General features: G+C 34.8%; 1 protein-coding gene across 3 annotated transcripts in view; it reads right to left on the reverse strand.

Moving 5' to 3' along the window:
• Window positions 1–1,542: 1,542 nt before the first annotated feature.
• Window positions 1,543–18,090, reverse strand: part of FGFR1OP2 (FGFR1 oncogene partner 2) — a 74,217-nt gene continuing 57,669 nt past the window's right edge. For 2 of the 3 annotated variants that reach the window (XM_044678716.1, XM_044678717.1), the window contains 5 exons: window positions 17,900–18,017; window positions 13,927–14,069; window positions 8,308–8,424; window positions 5,622–5,735; window positions 1,543–3,576 (listed from right to left, as the gene is read on the reverse strand). In XM_044678716.1, coding sequence (XP_044534651.1) covers window positions 3,439–3,576; window positions 5,622–5,735; window positions 8,308–8,424; window positions 13,927–14,069; window positions 17,900–18,017 — 630 coding nt within the window. In that variant the 3' untranslated portion in view covers window positions 1,543–3,438. The remainder of the gene's footprint in view (window positions 3,577–5,621; window positions 5,736–8,307; window positions 8,425–13,926; window positions 14,070–17,899; window positions 18,018–18,090) is intronic. The other variant, XM_044678718.1, reaches the window with a different exon arrangement.

Genomic DNA, 18,090 nt, shown 5'->3' on the forward strand with positions numbered 1-18,090 from the left:
TGTGAACTTAGGTTTTTTGATCAGTAGGAATCCTTTGCCACCATTGGTTGATGTTGAGGACAAAGGAAGGAAAGGCTATGATTGGCTGGGTACATTTTTTACATTAAATGTCTTTAGAGGAATGATTTAACCTTGAAAATCCATGTCAAGCTTGGAATTTTAAAATAATTTTTCAGTTTGGTTGCCAGTTTGGGGATAGCAGGTGAAAATGCACTTTAGTGTGAGGATGCTAAAAAAAAGTCAATAAACATTAAACACCTGCCACGTGCCAGGCACAGAGGATACAGTGAGGCACAAGAGCCCCTGCCCTTATGTTGTCTAATTCGGGGGGAGATATGTGCAGATGAAGATAGGAGTTATCCGTGAGCATAGCGCAGAAGTCCAAGGATGCAGGTTCAGATCCCACCTTTGTACTGGGTGACCCTGGGGAAGTCTAAGGTGTTCACCTGCAAAATTAGGAGGTGGGGTTGGACTCCGCGACCTTCTCTGTTTCCAGGGGATCCCAGGATGCGGACTCATCCCAGGATTTCAGAGTTGGAGGGGGTCTCGCTACAATATCACTGATAAGTAGCTGGCCAGCCTTTGCTTAAAAGACTTGCTGTGAGCACATTAGGGAGGGCCAGAGCTCTTGGGTTTACCAGTCCTGGGAATGGGCTGGTGGCTTGACAGTGCCTATCCCAGGCTCCCCGCCTCAGTAGGCCTCGGGGTGTGGGAATATAGAAATAAATAAAGAGTAAGAGGGGGTGAGGCTTCCTGGAGGAGCAGGAATTGGGTTCCTAATACTTGTTGGCTGAAGGGAGAGGACACTGGATGGGGAGGATGGGGAGTCAGTCACAGCTAGGTAGCACAGTGTGTAGTGTACCACTAACTGCAAGGTGGGTCCCAGTGGTCACCGGAACGCAAAGGGTCGGCTCCACTTTACAAATATGTTGAGAGGAAAGCCTTTATGAACTGTGCAACTATACACATATGTGTTTTCGGTTTTTTGTTTAAAAAAAAAAAAAAATTCTTGCCTTCTGTCTCAAAATCAACACTTGCTTCCAAGGCTGAAGGAGCAGTAAGGGCTAGGCAAAGGGGGGTTAAGGGACTTGCCTAGGGTCACAGCTAGAAAGTGTCTGAATCCAGATTGGAACCCAGGACCTCCTGAATCCAAGCCTGGTACACTACACACTGTGCTACCTAGCTGCCGATCCTATACATTCTTTTTTTTTTTTTTTTTTAAATAAAAACCCTTACCTTCTGTCTTGGAGTCAATACTGTGTATTGGCTTCAAGGCAAAAGAGTGGTAAGGGTAGGCAATGGGGGTCAAGTGACTTGCCCAGGGTCACACAGCTGGGAAGTGTCTGAGGCCAGATTTGAACCTAGGACCTTCCGTTCTCTAGGCCTGGCTCTCAATCCACTGAGCTACCCAGCTGCCCCCACCATCCCATACATTCTTAAAGTGCTTGTTAACTAACAAACCTTTGAGAACAAGAAAAATGATGCATTTCTTTTTAAGTTACGAGAACAATACTGCTAATTTTATCAATCATTTTTATTGACAAAATTAATAAACAGTACACATTCCAAATGCACATTTCAAGCTTTTGGATTACAAAAATAATGGATGCGTGATGAAAACTTAACTATGCAAAATGAAACTGTAAAACCCTAAATTAAATCTCAGAAAAACACAATATATCTATGACGGTTCAAGAGATAAATTAAATCACAACTTTATTTACAAAAATACTCATCAAGCTTTTTTTTTTTTTGTAATAGCTGCCTCAAGATTGCCACATACTAAATCTTAATAGTGCAGCTTGTTTAATTTCCTTAAGTTAACTGGGATAAAAACAAAATTATTTGGAAAATCTGCCACCAAGTACTGCTTCTTAATAAAGATAGAAGACAGTTACCAAACAATTTTAAGGAAAAATATCTATTTTATATCGAAAATCTTCACTAAGGCCTCTGGAATAAAATTTATTTTAAATAAAAAACACCCAATGTTTGGGAAGTTTGAGATGTTGATTTTAACTCTTGGCAATAATATGAGTCTTTGCACACTAAGATTCTGCTACAAGAGCAGTATTTCAACAGATCATCTATATGGAATTTACAATCTCTGCTAATTTAAGAAAACTTAAGTTCCTGCTTTATTGGCTATTTAAATAATGGCCAAACTTCTTAACTTAGTTGTCTATTTTGAAATTTCACAAGTTGGTAATAACAAACAACTCATGGCTTTATAAAAGCCATGAAAATGAACTACTTTCAAATATCTGTTTTTTTATAATGGCCATAAAAAATCTGAAAGTTATTAGGAACAGATGAGCTCAGGGGCAGAATCAGAGAGAACCATTACGATAAGTTTTTTTGCTTCTGTTGTTAACACAAGAAAAACAGCCTTTATAAGGAATAAGGGTGCCTTCTAGAAATCAGGTGAAAAACTCATGTTCACTATTAACAAGGCTAAAATAAATAGGTTTTTTTGCCCACTTCAAATCTCTCTATTCCTGGTTTGCTATATTAAACCTTCCAACTGTGACAGTTGGGTAAGATAGGTTAATATTCCTAAAATCAATCAGAAAACAAACCTGACCAAATTCATATTTATTCAGGAATCCAAACCTCACCCCTCACTCCCAAAGTAGTAGTTCAACCTACTGAATAATCTTGTCTATATGGTTTTCTTTCTCAGAAAGTAGCTTTCTTTTTCATCACTGAAAAGATAGTTTCTACATTTCTTCACCTTCAGTAAGTTATGAACAGTTATTACCCCAAAATGTCTTTATTAACTATGGTATGTTGCTGGCAAAAACAAAAGCACCTCTTTAGGATCTAGGCGTGAAGAAAAAACATATCCAGTTTATGGCCTATGCCACAAAAACAAAAGATGATCAGTTTTTTAAATGACATATTTGAAAGGCATTTCTTAAGAAATGTAAAGTGAGGCCCACTAAATGTAAACTATAATAATCATTTGCAAGCCTTCCTATCAGAGATCAAATTAGGAATGGCCACATTTCCTTTTTTTTTTAAGTCCAAGAAATGTGGATTTAATAAACTCTATGTAGAGCTTTACTTAGGCATATTCAATATTTGGATAAAAAAGTTAAGAAAAATAACAGCATTGCAGGGGCCCTGGTATAATCAGTAGTTTCTTTATATAAGAACTTTTATTTGTTTACCTAACAACAATGGCTTGAAGTTTCCACTTTCCCGGTACAAAGTTTAATAGGAATAAAGTCAATAACAACCAAATATTGATCTTCTGCTAATATCTTTTAAAAATGTCATTTGCCAGTGTATTATACATAACACAAAAAGAATGAAATGAAGGGCTGATTTAAGATTGTAATTTTTCTGGTGCTCAATTCATTAGCAACTTTCAAAGTAAACCCTGGTTCCTTATTAGGAGCTGTGCAATAGAAGCTCAGTGACTTTCCAGGATCTTCAGCTCTTTCTCAGGCTCAAATCACTGTTGGTTACCAATCCCGACAAAGATGTACTCTCTGACGCATCATCTTTCTTGAGGCTCAGGAATGATTCTCGAGTTATTTGGAGGATTTCTCTCAAGCCTTTGTTTTCTTGCTATAAAATCAAACACCATACATACATCAAGGTGAATATTAAAATAGTTAACTTTCTGCGGGTGGAGGAGCAGAAGTAACCAATCAAAACCATTTTATGACTGCAAAAATACTACATATATATTTTTGGTCTAGACTTGTGATTTCATCAGTAACATGAGTAACTACTGGCATGTCAACTTCCTCTACTAAGGCAGGTTAGTGACGCACCCATAACTTCTAGTTTTGGGGAGCTGCCTACAGCTCTGACCTCTTTAGTGACTTAGCCATGGTCACAGAGCCAGAATACATCAATAAACATTGTAAGGATTTTGTTTCTTTCAAATGGAAGATGATGAGGTTGACCTAGACCCCTCTTCTAAAGGTCCCACCCACCTCCCACGATTCCACACGAATGAAGCTAGTTTTTCTGACTCCAAGGCCAGCCCCTCTTCGCCACTCTCCATAATGTGTCACATAAAAAGCATGTACTGCAGAATAAGTGTAGCCATCAGCCTCCATCAGAACATATTTTTCGAGGAAAGAAGAATGTATGTTGTCATAATTTAGACTTCCTTTTCTATGGTGCAATATTTCATAATGATGTTAGTTTTAGATCTGAAAAGGTACTTAAGAAATTTTATAATCCATTCCCCTCATTTTATAGAGAAAAATCTGAGTTTCAAGAAGGTCACATACTTGGCAGAGTATCCTGGGACTAAAACCTATCTTAGAACTTCCAAACTATTTTTTTTTTACATTGTAGAAAAGAAGACTGCAGAATCAATTATAATTTTACTAAAAGGATTATTGTTTATGAGTGCAAAATTTGATGGTTAACTTCTTTTGGTTTTAAACCCTTACCTTCTGTCTTAGAATCAATGCAATTTATTAGTTCCAAGGCAGAAAAGCAGTAAGGGCTAGACAAATGGGGTAAAATGATTTGCCCAGGGTCATACAATGAGGAAGTGTCTGAGGGCAGATTAGAACCCAGGGTCTCTCAGCGCCAGCCTGCCTCGCTATCCACTGAGCCTCCTACCTGCCTCTAGTGGTTAACTTTTATCTTTCTGGTCATTTTCAAATGAGTTTTCATTTTTCACTGATTGATTGATATCATCTATTTTGTTAAATCTTTCTGCTTTAGTGGCATAAAGAGCATACCTATACTCACTGAAGAGAGAAATTATGTATGGCCCTCTGTCACTAAACACTGTACTAATTTCAAAATGATTACTTGTCATGAGACATATATTCCCCTGAATGAGAACAATGACTTATGTTTCTGCAGCTATAAACTAAGTCCCCAAAGCATTTACATCCCATTAAAGAATATAATTAGATTTAAAATGTTGTGCCTACTTATGAAAATAATGTAAGAAAATATTAAAAGAATATGAAGTGTATGATTTGATGAAATTAAACAGGAGTGGTTTTTAATTCAGCAACCATGAATTACTAAGTGGTTTCAAATTATGACTGGCCCAAACTAGAAATAGGAGCCTGTTGGTTTTTATGAACTTTTTATATAGAAAAGAATATATATATTTAAAGATATTTAATGCCTTCCACCAATGTCATTCATATGAGAAGAATGTATGCGTATGTCATACTTGAGTACAGAAACACATTTTTAAACTGCTGGTAGAAGCATTCCCTTCAAGTTGTTCAGCTTCCGAAGGAGATAATGTACCCCTAGACAACAGTTAGATTTTACTACTAGCAGGAAAATGGTTGCCAGAAATAAAGTCTATACATTTTTCTTTCTTTTTAATTTTTAAACCCTCACCTTCCGTCTTGGAATCAATACTGTGTATTGGTTCCAAGGCAGGAGAGTGACAAGGGCTAGGTAAAGGGGATTAAGTGACTTGCCCAGGATCACACAGCTAGAAGTGTCTGAAACCACATTTGAACCCAGGTTTTCCTGACTCCAGGCTTGGCTCTTTATCTACTGAGCCACCTAGCTGCCTCTCTATATTTTTCAGAAAATCAAATAACAAAAGTACTACCTTATATTGTTCGCAATGACAATTTTTTAAAAGTACTGGCAATTTCAGCTTGGAAACTTACTTCAAGTTGAAAAATTCGTTCCTGCTCCTTACAACCTTGCTGCTCGTCAATTTCAATAGCTTTCCTCATTACTGCTGCCATTTCAGTAATCTGGTCCACATGTACTTGTAATTCCTTAAAAATAAGAGGGGGAGGTGGTGGTGGGGAAAAAAAATACCAGATCAGAATATTATTTTTTCACTTAATATAAATACTAATAATATCTAAATCTAAATACTAATAATAAATAATCTAAACACTTCCAGAGCTTCCCCTACTTTGTTTTGCTGTATTAAATTTATATTCTAAAAGGTGCCAAGCACATATACTTATATATCAACTTAAAATACATCTACTTTAATGGAAGAAAAACAACAAATTCACTTAACCCATACTCGATCAGAAAAAAAAAAGTGGTTAAAGACTTACATGTTCAAATTTTTGTTTATACTCTTCACACTGCTATTTACATAGACAAAGACTAAATCTGTTTTTTCTTTCTTTCCAGTAGACTAATTTTGTTGAAAAGATAATACTTGAAATACATTCTTTATTAATACATTCTACATCCTTTTATGTTTTCCCCACATCCTTATGATTTAATCTGCAAAATTTTTTTAAATTAGTTTATAAATTTGTGCTGTTACAATCACATTTAAGCAGACCTGTTAGCAATATCTTAAAAACCAAAAAGAGAGCCATCATTTCACATATAATTATTTTTCCTTATGAATAACCTTGATATGCTAAAATCTTTGATTGGCACCAAAGGGACTGTTTTACTAAAAATGGTAACCAAAATAAAATTGTAATTTGTCACTAAGACAAGCTATACTTTAGCTATATGGGAATTTAAAGCTAGGGGCTCTGATGATCCATATGTCTACTACAAAAGGCCATATGGTATAAAAGAAAGAATAATGGACTTGGAATAATAAATCCTAGTTTAAGTCTTAGCTTTATGACCAGGGGATGAGTCATTTAAGCTCTGCTTTAAATCTTCATTTATAAAATGAGGCTAGTACCCAATGTAGTTCAGTTTTTAGGAGGTTCAAAGGAATACATGCATTTGTACATAAAGTACTCTTTGCACACTTTATTTGGCTATATGTCAGCTATTAATTATTATAACCTGAGACTCAATTTCCTCTTCTATAGAATGGGAATATTTTTATTATCCATTTCCCAGAGTTGTGAAGCTCAAATGAAATAATTTGTTTAATAACTATAACCATTAAAATACCATATAAATGTTGTCACTGTAGTAACTGATGAAACGCAGAGGGAAAATTAGTGCATCTCCTACAGTATGGAATCTCAACCATATAACTTCCTTGAACAACTGAAAATGCAGGCTAAGTTTAACCATTAGTTTGGTGGGAAAAGCTATACGTTAAAAAAAAATTGTGTAATGATGGTTTGGACTATGACTGAATGACCTTATCAAAGGATTCAGAATCTTTACAAATACAACTGCAAGTACTTCTATGATAAAAATAAAATAACATTCAGAAGTAAGTAGCGGCAGAAAACCAAGAGCAACAATCAAACTAACATCATGTAACTAGAAGGTTTGTTGCATCAAACCTACCTACTTTGAATTTAAAGGAAAGCCCATGTGAGGGAACTACTTTAGCTTCCAAATAGAATCACAAAAGACAATATTCTAAATCCTGCTACAGTAAATTCCATTACAAGTAAAATTTATGTAGATTACAGTATTTACAAACCCCAAATTGCTGCACTTCTAAAGTGATATTCAGTACAACTGAATGGTAATATAACCCAAGCACTTAGTAAGATGAATTATCTAAAAAGTTATCAACTCTTCATATACACAGTTACCTTGATAATTTCACCCAGCACTAAATGAAATTACAGGAATTAAGAACAACTTTAGAGGCTAAAAACCAAAAAAATTCAAATGACAGAACAAACATGTCTATAAATAAATATTTATGCCCTAAAAGAAAATGCCACAGGCCTTTTTAATAGGCATGAAAGGCAATGCTTCTTTTAAAAGATTTTTAAAATAGGGGGAAAGTAACAGTACCTTCAACCCAATTATTCCTCAAATCCTTATAATTTCTATGATGTAGGACTTAAACTTCATTTAAAATGTATGAAAAACCTGACCTTTTAAGCAAGAGTTAAGAGACAATGGAAGAAACTATATCTAATTATGCCTTTATAACATGTAGAAGCAACCTAGAAAACCTGAAATAATTATTGTATCTCATTAATTATCCCTCAATCCACATGATTTCATTCATAAAAGTATTTAATAAGTCAATTTAAATTATTGTCAAGAAAGTGATTCCTTTGATGTCCCAGAAGTACAAAAATAAGGGTTCTATCAAGTTCTTAAAAAACGAAACAAAAAAAACCCTCTAACATGTTATGCACCACAGCCAACAAAAGCAAAGAAATGGAAGGCTCATTCTACCTTATGCTATATACCTTCAAAAATATAATATGTTGTGTTCTGCAATACACAGTACACATTAATTACATCATGAGAATGAATGAGAGTAGAGAGCTACACTCCGCACTTTCATGCTTTTGTTTGGAAGTCACAAGCACATTTTATTAATTTTTAGTAATGTGACAGTTTTATTATTTTAAAATTCAATGTTAAAAGTTAAAATATCAAAACATTGGCCCCCCTCCAACCAATTCCCCAAAGTCAATTGTTTTATTAGTGTACATTCAGATTGGCTTCCAAGTGCCTTCTCTCCAGTCCATGTTGAGATGCTTCAAGGATGCGTCGAGGTGCACCAAGGAAGATTCCTTCAGGGCTGTGATGACGGTGTACCATGTCAATCTGTAGTACAGAGTCATTATAATGTTAATACGGATATGATCCGTAATTTAAAAACTGAATGAGTTAGTTCATGCGTGTTAGCCAATTGTTTTGTTACTTGAAAATTTTTAAAAAAGAATCCTGAAAAGACATCAGTTAAAAAAAAAAGATTAAAAAATTAGTCATTATTTGGGCTAAAACTAGCCCTTCCCAACTTCCCACTGATTTTAAAATATGTGCTTTTTAAAAATTGTGGGCACATGTATTTATAGCAGAGTGTTGCTCCAAGGGAGAGTTTGCTTGTTCCAGAATACTGCCATTTTGATATTTTAAAGACTGTGCCTTCTGGGTAAAAATCAAAATCATGAAACATCAATATGTGTTAGTTTGAATTAATAACAAGAAAGGAAACTGTCATTATTATGGATGACTGATACCAGGACTTTGAATAAGGAGCTCTTCTGCATAGTGAAAGGAGGGTTTAATAGTAACAAAAAAGAATGTCCAATTGTTCAAAAAGAAATCAGGATAAATGGTAAAATCTTAATTCAATCTATTTCTTTCATAGCCACTACTGAATTAGGTTAGAAAGTCCATCATCTCAGATTCCAGGAAAGAGTCTTTGCTAGGATTGTTTTTTCCCCCCCACCACATCAGTAAATTTTTATCGTGTGTGTGTGTGTGTGTGTGTGTGTATGTGTGTGTGTGTGTGTGTGTGTGTCTGTCAAAATATGTCAAAAGACATCATCTCCAAAATGTAAGGTATTTTGGGACTTCACAGGAATTACACTTTTCTTATCAATAATTTCATATCAACTCACCATTAACTTTTTCTTAATGTAAACATTATGTGCTTTTATCATCTTATTCTGTGTGTAAATGGAATTAGCTCACCCATTCATTCTTTAGACTTTGGCCACCAGAAATAATGTCACCCCACCCAACTTAGAATTAAGTGGGGAGGGGAAGGTCTGTGACCCACATGTGATAGTAAGTGACAAATCAAAAACAAAGGACTGCCCTTTGGGCAGTCCAAAACAGTGTTGAGGCTGTCATTTGTCCACCTGAAATTGGAGGTGGATGCAGGAAGTGATGAAAGATGCTATCGTTTAAATATGATGGTAACTTCCTGTGGAGGGCTTTTTGGCGCTTTGAACTTGGTGTTGAAGGAGCTTGGATGAGACCTCTGACTGTTTCCCTTTGAATTGTCACGTGGATAAGTTAGACTGACTCTTTCCTTTTTCCCTTGGAGTTTCTGGAGGCTCTAGTCTAGCCTCAAGGAGGCCACTCTTCTTTAGAGGAGGCCTTGTGGCTAGAAGCCTTGTTTAATTACCTCTGTGTCCCCTCTGCTAGGGCCTCTGAAACCTCCCTGATCCAGGCCTCTGGTCCAGGCCAGAGTTTCTCTCTCTCAATTTCCCTACCTTCAACCTTCCTGAGTGTAAATAAACCACCGGAAAAGTCATCCTGACTTGGGTCTCTTATTTAGAAATTGAGTTAATCGATTTCTGGCAACCAAACCTTAAATATCTAGTCTGACCATAATAATTCCCATTTTCCCCTCTTACATCTGTAATAGATGGATTTTTATATCCAATGAGAATGCCACTTGAATTTCCAAGGATTATATTTGGATAAAACATTGCAATGTACCATTCTATAGTATTTTGTAAACTTACTCAATTTCTGTTCTATTGAACTAAATAAGGGCTTCTGATTAATTATTTTTGTAATATAAATTACCTAAAGAACTACATATATGGGATTTAAAAGCTATTAAAGACTAAGTGCTCTTGACTTTTAGATTTGTAGTCTTCCAATCCTTAGCCTCATAATGCAATCTGTAACCCCACCCCTACGCCCCTCCACTTGTATCATATTTTTGAGTCCTCCAATGACACAGAGGACTTTCACATATTTTTTTTCTATGAGCTGTTGGTGGCCCCCAAAACCCACCATGTAGCCAAACATTTGGAAATGAGCAGTTCTTACTCCAAGTACAGTTATTTTCAAGTTGTTACATATATAACAAATACTTTAAATTAATGCCTTTAACTCTAACTTAGTAATTCAGACAGTTAAAAAGACATTCCAATAATCACTACTTATATTTCAAATACTATGAAAAATATAAGAAACAACTTTTATTCCATCAATTGTTGCATAGTTTAGAAAGCAACCCAGTTAGGGACAATTTCATCATCGCCCCCTCCACACCCTCCCACCCCCAACTCATACCTTCCCATCTTTGAATCAATACTGTATATTTTATCCAAGGCCGAAGAACTAGGAAATGGGGGATAAGTGACTTGCCTGAGGTCACACAGTTAGGAAGTGTCTGAGGGCAGATTTGAACCTCAGGCCTCCTGTCTCTAGGTCTGACTCTTAATCCACTAAAGCCACCTAGCTGCCCCCAGTCAACTAAGGCCCCGACCTATAGAAAAACAAGAAATGCCAATTTAAAGTAAGTTGTATACAGGAAGGGATTTTTTTCTTTTTTAAAAATATTTTTGATAGCCTTCTTTATGTTACCTACATTTCCTACTGCATTGTTGCCCACCCCATTGCCCCAGAATGATTCCTTATAAAAAATAATAAAAGTGGGGGGAGAAAAAAAAGTTCAGCAAAACTAACTGAATATTAAAAAAAATTGAGGAACATATATATTTAAAAAAAAGTGGGGCTATGCCTCATTTCTTCTTTGGGCCAATCTTGGCCATTATAATTTTACAGCATTTAGTTTTCAACTGATGTGTTATAGTCCCGTGTATAGTTATCCTGGTTCTGTTTACTTAACTTTACTTCAGTACGTGTGTTTTCATGCTTTTCTGTATTAATCTTATTTATTATTTCTTATAGCAAAGCAATATTCCATTATAATCATGCATCATGTTTTGTTCGGCCATTCTCTAATGAGTCGTTTCCAGTCATTACAAACAAAAAAGAATTGCTCTACATATTTTTGGTGAACCTGCTTTCTTTTTGCCCTAGGTCTTCTTGCAATTTATACCTCTGAATGGAATCTCTGATTCAAAGGCAATAGTCATTATTTTATTCACTTTCTTTGCACAATTCCTTGTTGCTTTCTAGACTGGCTGGACCAATCCACAGCTTTACCACCAACACATTAGTGTTCCAGTCGTCCTACTATCTCTGTAACACTGACTATTCCCATCTGTTGTCATCTTTGGAAATTTGCTGATGTCAGATGAAACTTTTAGAGATTTTTAAATGTGCATTTCTTTTACTACTAGGGATTTGGTGGATTCCTTTGGATGTAAGTTTGCAATTCTTTTAAGAACTGTTTGTTGATGACTTATCTTTCAGGGAATGGCTTTTGGTCTTATATAACCTGATAGCTGTCTACCTATATATCAAACTCAGAAATATTTGATGCAAAGTTTTTTCCCCCAACCAAATGCCTCTCTTTTGATTAGGTTAAGCTGATTTTTGTTTGTGAAAAAGCTTTTCACGTAACCAAAATTATCTATTGTGTTTTGCCTTGATTGATCTTTTGATTAAGAAGTCAGCTACTACATATACCTATAAAAAGTATGTGATTAATTTACTAAATTTTTAAATGGTATAAATGTTAGCATTTAGGTCATTTATCTACTTATAACTTATTGTGAATTATGGTGTAAAATACTGTTCAAAATTTAACATCTACCAGACTGATTTTCAGTTGTCCCAGCAATTCTTGTTAAATAAGAAACATTTTTCCTAAGTATTTTATTTTTTTCAGGTTTGTTGAACCTTGAGTTATTGAGTTCCATTATTTCTAATTCTTCCTTGTCTAATCTGTTCCATTAACTTACTTTTCTAATTTTTACAAGTTCCAAATGGTTTTGATGGCCACTGTTCTACAACAAAGTTTTGTGGTCTGCTGGTATTTTCAATTAGGTTTTTTTGCTACCTTCCTAGGATTCTCAGTAAACATCAAATCTGCAAACAGGAAAAAAACATTTTGTCTTCTCTTTGTCTTTATGTCAATAGTTTCTTTTCTGTCTTAGTGCTGTTGCAAGCATTTTCAGAACTGTCAAATAATAGTGGGAAAAGATGGTATCCTTGCTTTAACTTCTGTATGTATTGAGAATGCTAGCTTTTATTTTTAGATTCTTTGGTGGCTTAGCATCATAGTAGTTTTTTTAATGGCATAAATGAGTCCCCCTGCCAAGAGCTTTATCTGAATCTATTAAAATAATTATGCAGTTTGAAATTTTAAAAAAATATTATTTTTTCCTAATATTGAAATTAATTTAATCACAGCAAATGATTTATCAGAAAAACTGCAAAAATTCTTTGTCCAGGATTTAATTTACATTTGAAAATTATTCATTAATAATACTGGTCCTACAGCTCTTTTATTTTTATCTTAACCCAGTTTAGTCAGTAATAAACACTCATTAAGCACTCCTATTTCTATTGCTTCATTACTGATATCTTTCATATACTTACTGTTTTTATGAATTGTTCTTTGAGCCACTCATTATTTAGAATTTCATTAATAAATCTCCATTTAGGTTTGTATCTTTTGCCTTTGGTCTCCAAACTGATTACTATTTTTATTTAATTATGGTCCACAATGGATGTTTAAAATTACTGTATTTTTACATTTATTTGTAATCTGTGCCCAAATACATGGTCTATTTTTATAAAACTGCCATGTAGTGCCAAGAAATGGGTATATTCTTTAGTGGTCCCATTCAGAGGGCACTATAAGCTTTTAGCTCTAAATTCTTAATTTGTTCAGCTATGAGAGAGAAACATTAAAATCTCTTACTATAATTATTCTTCATGACGGTCCCCTAAGAACATAGGTTAATATTAGCCAGTCTATATTCCCAACCATGGACACCTAAAGAGGTAAAACAGCTAGAAGGACACACTTATTTCTGCCTTTCTTGCCTTTTCATCTTATAGAAAGTTGAAGTTAATCAATAATTCTTTTTTTCTTCTTGGTGACATAAAGGCTATTGTTAAAGGAATTTTGGATAAAATGCCCTCTTATTCTTGTTCTGAATTTTTAATTGCTAAATTCTGAGAACAGGTAAATTAAGTTCTTCTAGAATAAATTATAAGTTGTCTAAAAAGTTAAAAATAACTAATAAATCATCTCAAGGATTTAACATGCATCAGTCACCATTCAATTGTTTGTTGGTGTTTTTTCTAGAATTTTCAGTATTTTTATTTTATGGAAATCATTTTGAAATATATAAAGGCATAAGATCAAAATATTCTTTAAATGCTCATATCTTAGAAAAAGTAGGGTTTTGTCTATGTTTTAATACATCACACAAAGAATAAAAGAGAACATCAGATTTTAAGGAAGGCGATCAAGAATGAAACACTTTACAAATTTACAGATAAAGAACAGAAGTGGGAGAAATCACAGTTGAAAAGACAATGTTTAAATGAGGCTGCCGTTATTCATGAGATTTTTTAAAAATCTGAACAATACAAAGCAAATAAAAGTTAACCAATGTCTCCTTTTCATTTTTAAAAGTTTAGAAAAAGAAAAAATACCTTGGAATGTTGCTCCTTTAACTTCATTATAATACCTGGGTCATCCTTTTTGCTGGCCATTAACAACCTAAACATTTGCTCTCGGTACTTGCTCATTATGAGTTCTAAAGCAGACTGGTGTTCCTCAAGCGATGTGCGTAATTCTATTAAAAATCAAAATGCATTTTATTCAAATTTTGGAATTAAAAAAAAAAAAAGCAAAGTCCTTTCAGTACAAAAAACCCAAATCATTTCCTAAAAAGCAAGATATCTTTTTTTAAAAAAGAAAACTTGATAAAAATATAAACCTACCAAAATAAAAGATTACTCATGAATTGATGATTTTACTCTAGGAAAAGAAAGTAGAGATGGCTGAAAGATCTATCTGATGGTTCTATCCTCTCCTTGCAGGAAAGTAACTTACTACTAATAATAAGCACAGTGTCTTTAATGGATAATATTAAGGACCTTAAAGATAGTTGGATAGCTGAAGTAGTAGATATGTGACTATCAACAGAGAGTAGTTTAACAACATCACCAGAAGACAGTAGCACTCCTGTAATGTCAGAGGCATGACTTGCTCTTTTTGGCATGTGCCTTGGTCACAAATACTTCCCCTCATGTATAACCCATGTATGATTCCCTATGTAGGTCTGAACTTCTCAGTAAAGGTGTGTGATGTGGGAGAATGATCATCCATCCGGGCCAACAAATGGCCATCCCTATTATACCCTACTAATATATAATCTTCTTGGCTTGAAATTCAAGTTTTGTGGCTTGTGCAACCACTTACAGTCTTATCCTTCATTGCTTTCCCAATCTTGTTTCATAGAACTCCCATCCATTTTCTCTATTTCCTACCCAACTGACCTATCTGAAGTCTCCATACTCATTTACCTTACAGATGAGAAAGCTTAGATGAATACAATCTGTTTTAAAATATTTAATGGGTTATAATATGCTAGAAGTAGCTTTATTTTTTCTAGGCACAAATGGGCAGAATTAGTACCAATAAGTGGAAGATGAAGGGGAAAAGTTTTGGCTCAATATAAAGGAAGATCTTAACAATTAGAGCCATTCAAAAATCGAGTCGACTGACTCAGTGTACTTTTCACACTGAGAAGTCTTCAAGTTGAGTATAGATATCACCAACTGGGAACCCTGTAAATGGGATTTATTTAATTCAATTAAAATAGACATTAAATATATACAAATGACTCTATGCAAATTAAAATGTGATCAATGGGAGAAAAAAAGGTTAGAGAGAACTGAGATATTAGCGATTGAGGTTACCTCTAACTAGGAGAAATCAGGGGAGGATTCATGGTGGGGATAGCACCTAAGGCTGGGTCTAGAAGGAAGAGAAGGATTTCAAAATACTAAGATATGGAAGCAATTAATTAAAAACATGATTTAAGTAAGGAATTAGACAAATTACCTCTCATAATCTTTCAACTCAGATGATTCTCTAATAATTCTACAAAGCACTTGGTACTTGTTTGTCTCCATGTCTTTACTTCTATAATTTTCTATACCTGAAATGCCTAGCCCTATGGACCTCAGGTCTAATTCCACTTATCCTTTAAAGCATAGCTCAAATACCATTTATATTCCTTCTCCCAAGTCAGTAACGGTCCTTTCCTTCCTTGGACCACACATAACGCTTTTTCTGTTCCTCTATGCCTCCCTACCACAAAGAAGGTTAATAACAACTACCCAGAACAACTGGGCCATACTTCATGCTTCATGGCTCCACCAGCAGTGCTCTGGGTATCAAAAGATTTAGAACTTCGAGGCACCTTGAAAATCATGTAGTCCAAAACCCTTATTTTTCAGATGAAGAAACTAAGGAATTAATTAACTGATCATATAGGCAGTAAATATAGTTCCTCTGACTCCCCAGTTCAGTGCATATGCTGATTTTTTCCCCTGACCTCTTAAAAAGGCACCTGATACATTTTCCCCTAGGTTTCTATCAGCTCTATCATTTCCCTTAGATTTCTATGTCACTGAACTCTATTATTTTCCTTCTTATCAGCCTGATGGACACTTTACTGGTTCTACATTCTTTTCTCACCCCTCCAGGGTAGGTGTTCCCTATGATTTTTTTTCATGGCCCTATACTTTATTCTCTATATTCTTCAAATATAATTTCTACATACTAGTTCCCAAATCTGTATCTCCATCTTTAATATCTCCCCAGAGTTCCAGTTTGGTGCTTTCAACTGGATGCTACCACTTCCCACTTTGGTCTGAAATTTAGTCTAAAACCAAATTCATTATCGCTTTCTCCCCAAACATTACCCCTCTTATGATTTCTCTTTTCTGCATCTGGTACAATCCTCCCAATCCTCCTTCAAACCACTGTGAACAAGAGTGACATCCTCAAACCTGTGCTTCAGCAATATCCCTTTGGCATGAAAGTGGAAGATAACCTGGAGTGTGGGAGTGATCTGAGGCAGAGAGAACAATTAGAGAGACTTCTTTAATGATCTAAAGAAGAGCTGATGAAGACCTAAGCTAGGGTAATGGCTTTTTGAGTGGATATAAATGATAATGTGGAGGTAAATCAATGAATGGTTGTATGGTGAAGAAGAACAAGGAGTAAAGATTAACTTTAAAGTTGTGAACCTGAGTGCCTGGGAGGATAGTGGTTCCCTTAATAGAAATGGAGAATTTGGAAAGAGATGGGTTTTGGGAGAAAGACGAGTGCTGTTTTATATATGCTGAGTTTGAAATGCCTACACAGTACATTCAGTTCAAAATGTTCAGGTAACGTGAGATTGGAGTTCAAGAGAACTGGCTAGTGCAGGACAGGCAGATTTGGAAATCATCTGTAAGGAGAGGAAAACTGAACCATGGTTAATACTGAGTTCACTAACACAGTGAGGAGAGAGAAGAGAAGGTTATAGAGTAAGATATTGATAATACCTCAGCAAAGTAGAATGAGGAATGACCAGACAGCTAGGAAGGGAAAACCCAGCAAGGAAAGACTATCCAGGAGAGAAGGTGGTCAACAGTGTTGAATGTTGTAGAGAGGTCAAGGATGAGACTGAGAAAAGGTCATTAGATCTGGCAATTACAAGATAACTATACATTTTGAAGAGAACAATTTCAGCTGACTGATGGGAGTCAGAAGCCAAACTGCAAGAAATTGAAAAGTGAAAATGTTTGAACAAGTTTTGGTATATGAATGTATTAGAATACTTTTATGTTGTAGAAAATGATGAAAAGGATGGTTTCAGAAAAACATGGGAAGACCTATGTGGAATGATGCAAATGAAGTGACCAGAACCAAGGGAAAATTTCTATAGAAACTAAAAACTTGTAAAGTTAATTGATCATGAAAGGCTTAGTGATTCTGACCAATATAATCATGCATCACAATTTCAAAGGTCTCATGATAAAAAAATGTTATACACCTCCAGATATGACAGACTCAGAGCGCAATCTAAAGCATTTCTTTCTTTGTTTTTTTTTCCTTTTGGAAATATTTTGTATGATTTCATTTATATGAAATGGGTATTGTAATTCTTGTATTCTCAAGCTGGAGAGGTGGAAGGAGTGGAGAAAAATAGTGAGAGGAGAGAAAGTATGCAGTTTCAAGAATGAATTGGACTACACTGGCCACTGAATTGTCACCTAACGCTAAAATTCTATGACTTTCTAAAATAATGCAAAGCAAAGAAAACAGAACCAAACCAGAAAAACAGAATATACTTGACTGTGTAATCATGAAGAGAAAGTAAATGGGAGAGGACAAAAATTCAGATTTACATTTAAAAGTGACAAAAATATCATGACATTTAATGTACTAAAACTGATTTCTTAATAAGTAAACGATTGCAAAGTAAGTATAATTAGCTATGTTAGTATTTGCTTAATAATAAATCACAATAGATCTACTGATTTAAAATCAGAAAATAATTCAGTCTCACAACCACTGAAGAGGTTTTACTTTTAATTTACCATAATTAGAGGCACTTTAACTTACCTTTATTTTCTTGCTGCAATTCTCTGATTTGCCTGTTTTCTTGCTGAATTCCCATAACTAATGTAGATCGTGGTCGGTGTCTTGCAACCTCATTAAGTTCTTGAATTTCTTCTTGATACTAAATTGTAAAGATTGAAGAAGGAAAATAATTTCATACAAGAAACTCATTCATTTTACTTAAAAAACTGGAA

Source organism: Gracilinanus agilis, chromosome 5, assembly GCF_016433145.1.
Source record: "Gracilinanus agilis isolate LMUSP501 chromosome 5, AgileGrace, whole genome shotgun sequence".
NCBI classification, from domain to species: Eukaryota; Metazoa; Chordata; class Mammalia; order Didelphimorphia; family Didelphidae; genus Gracilinanus; species Gracilinanus agilis.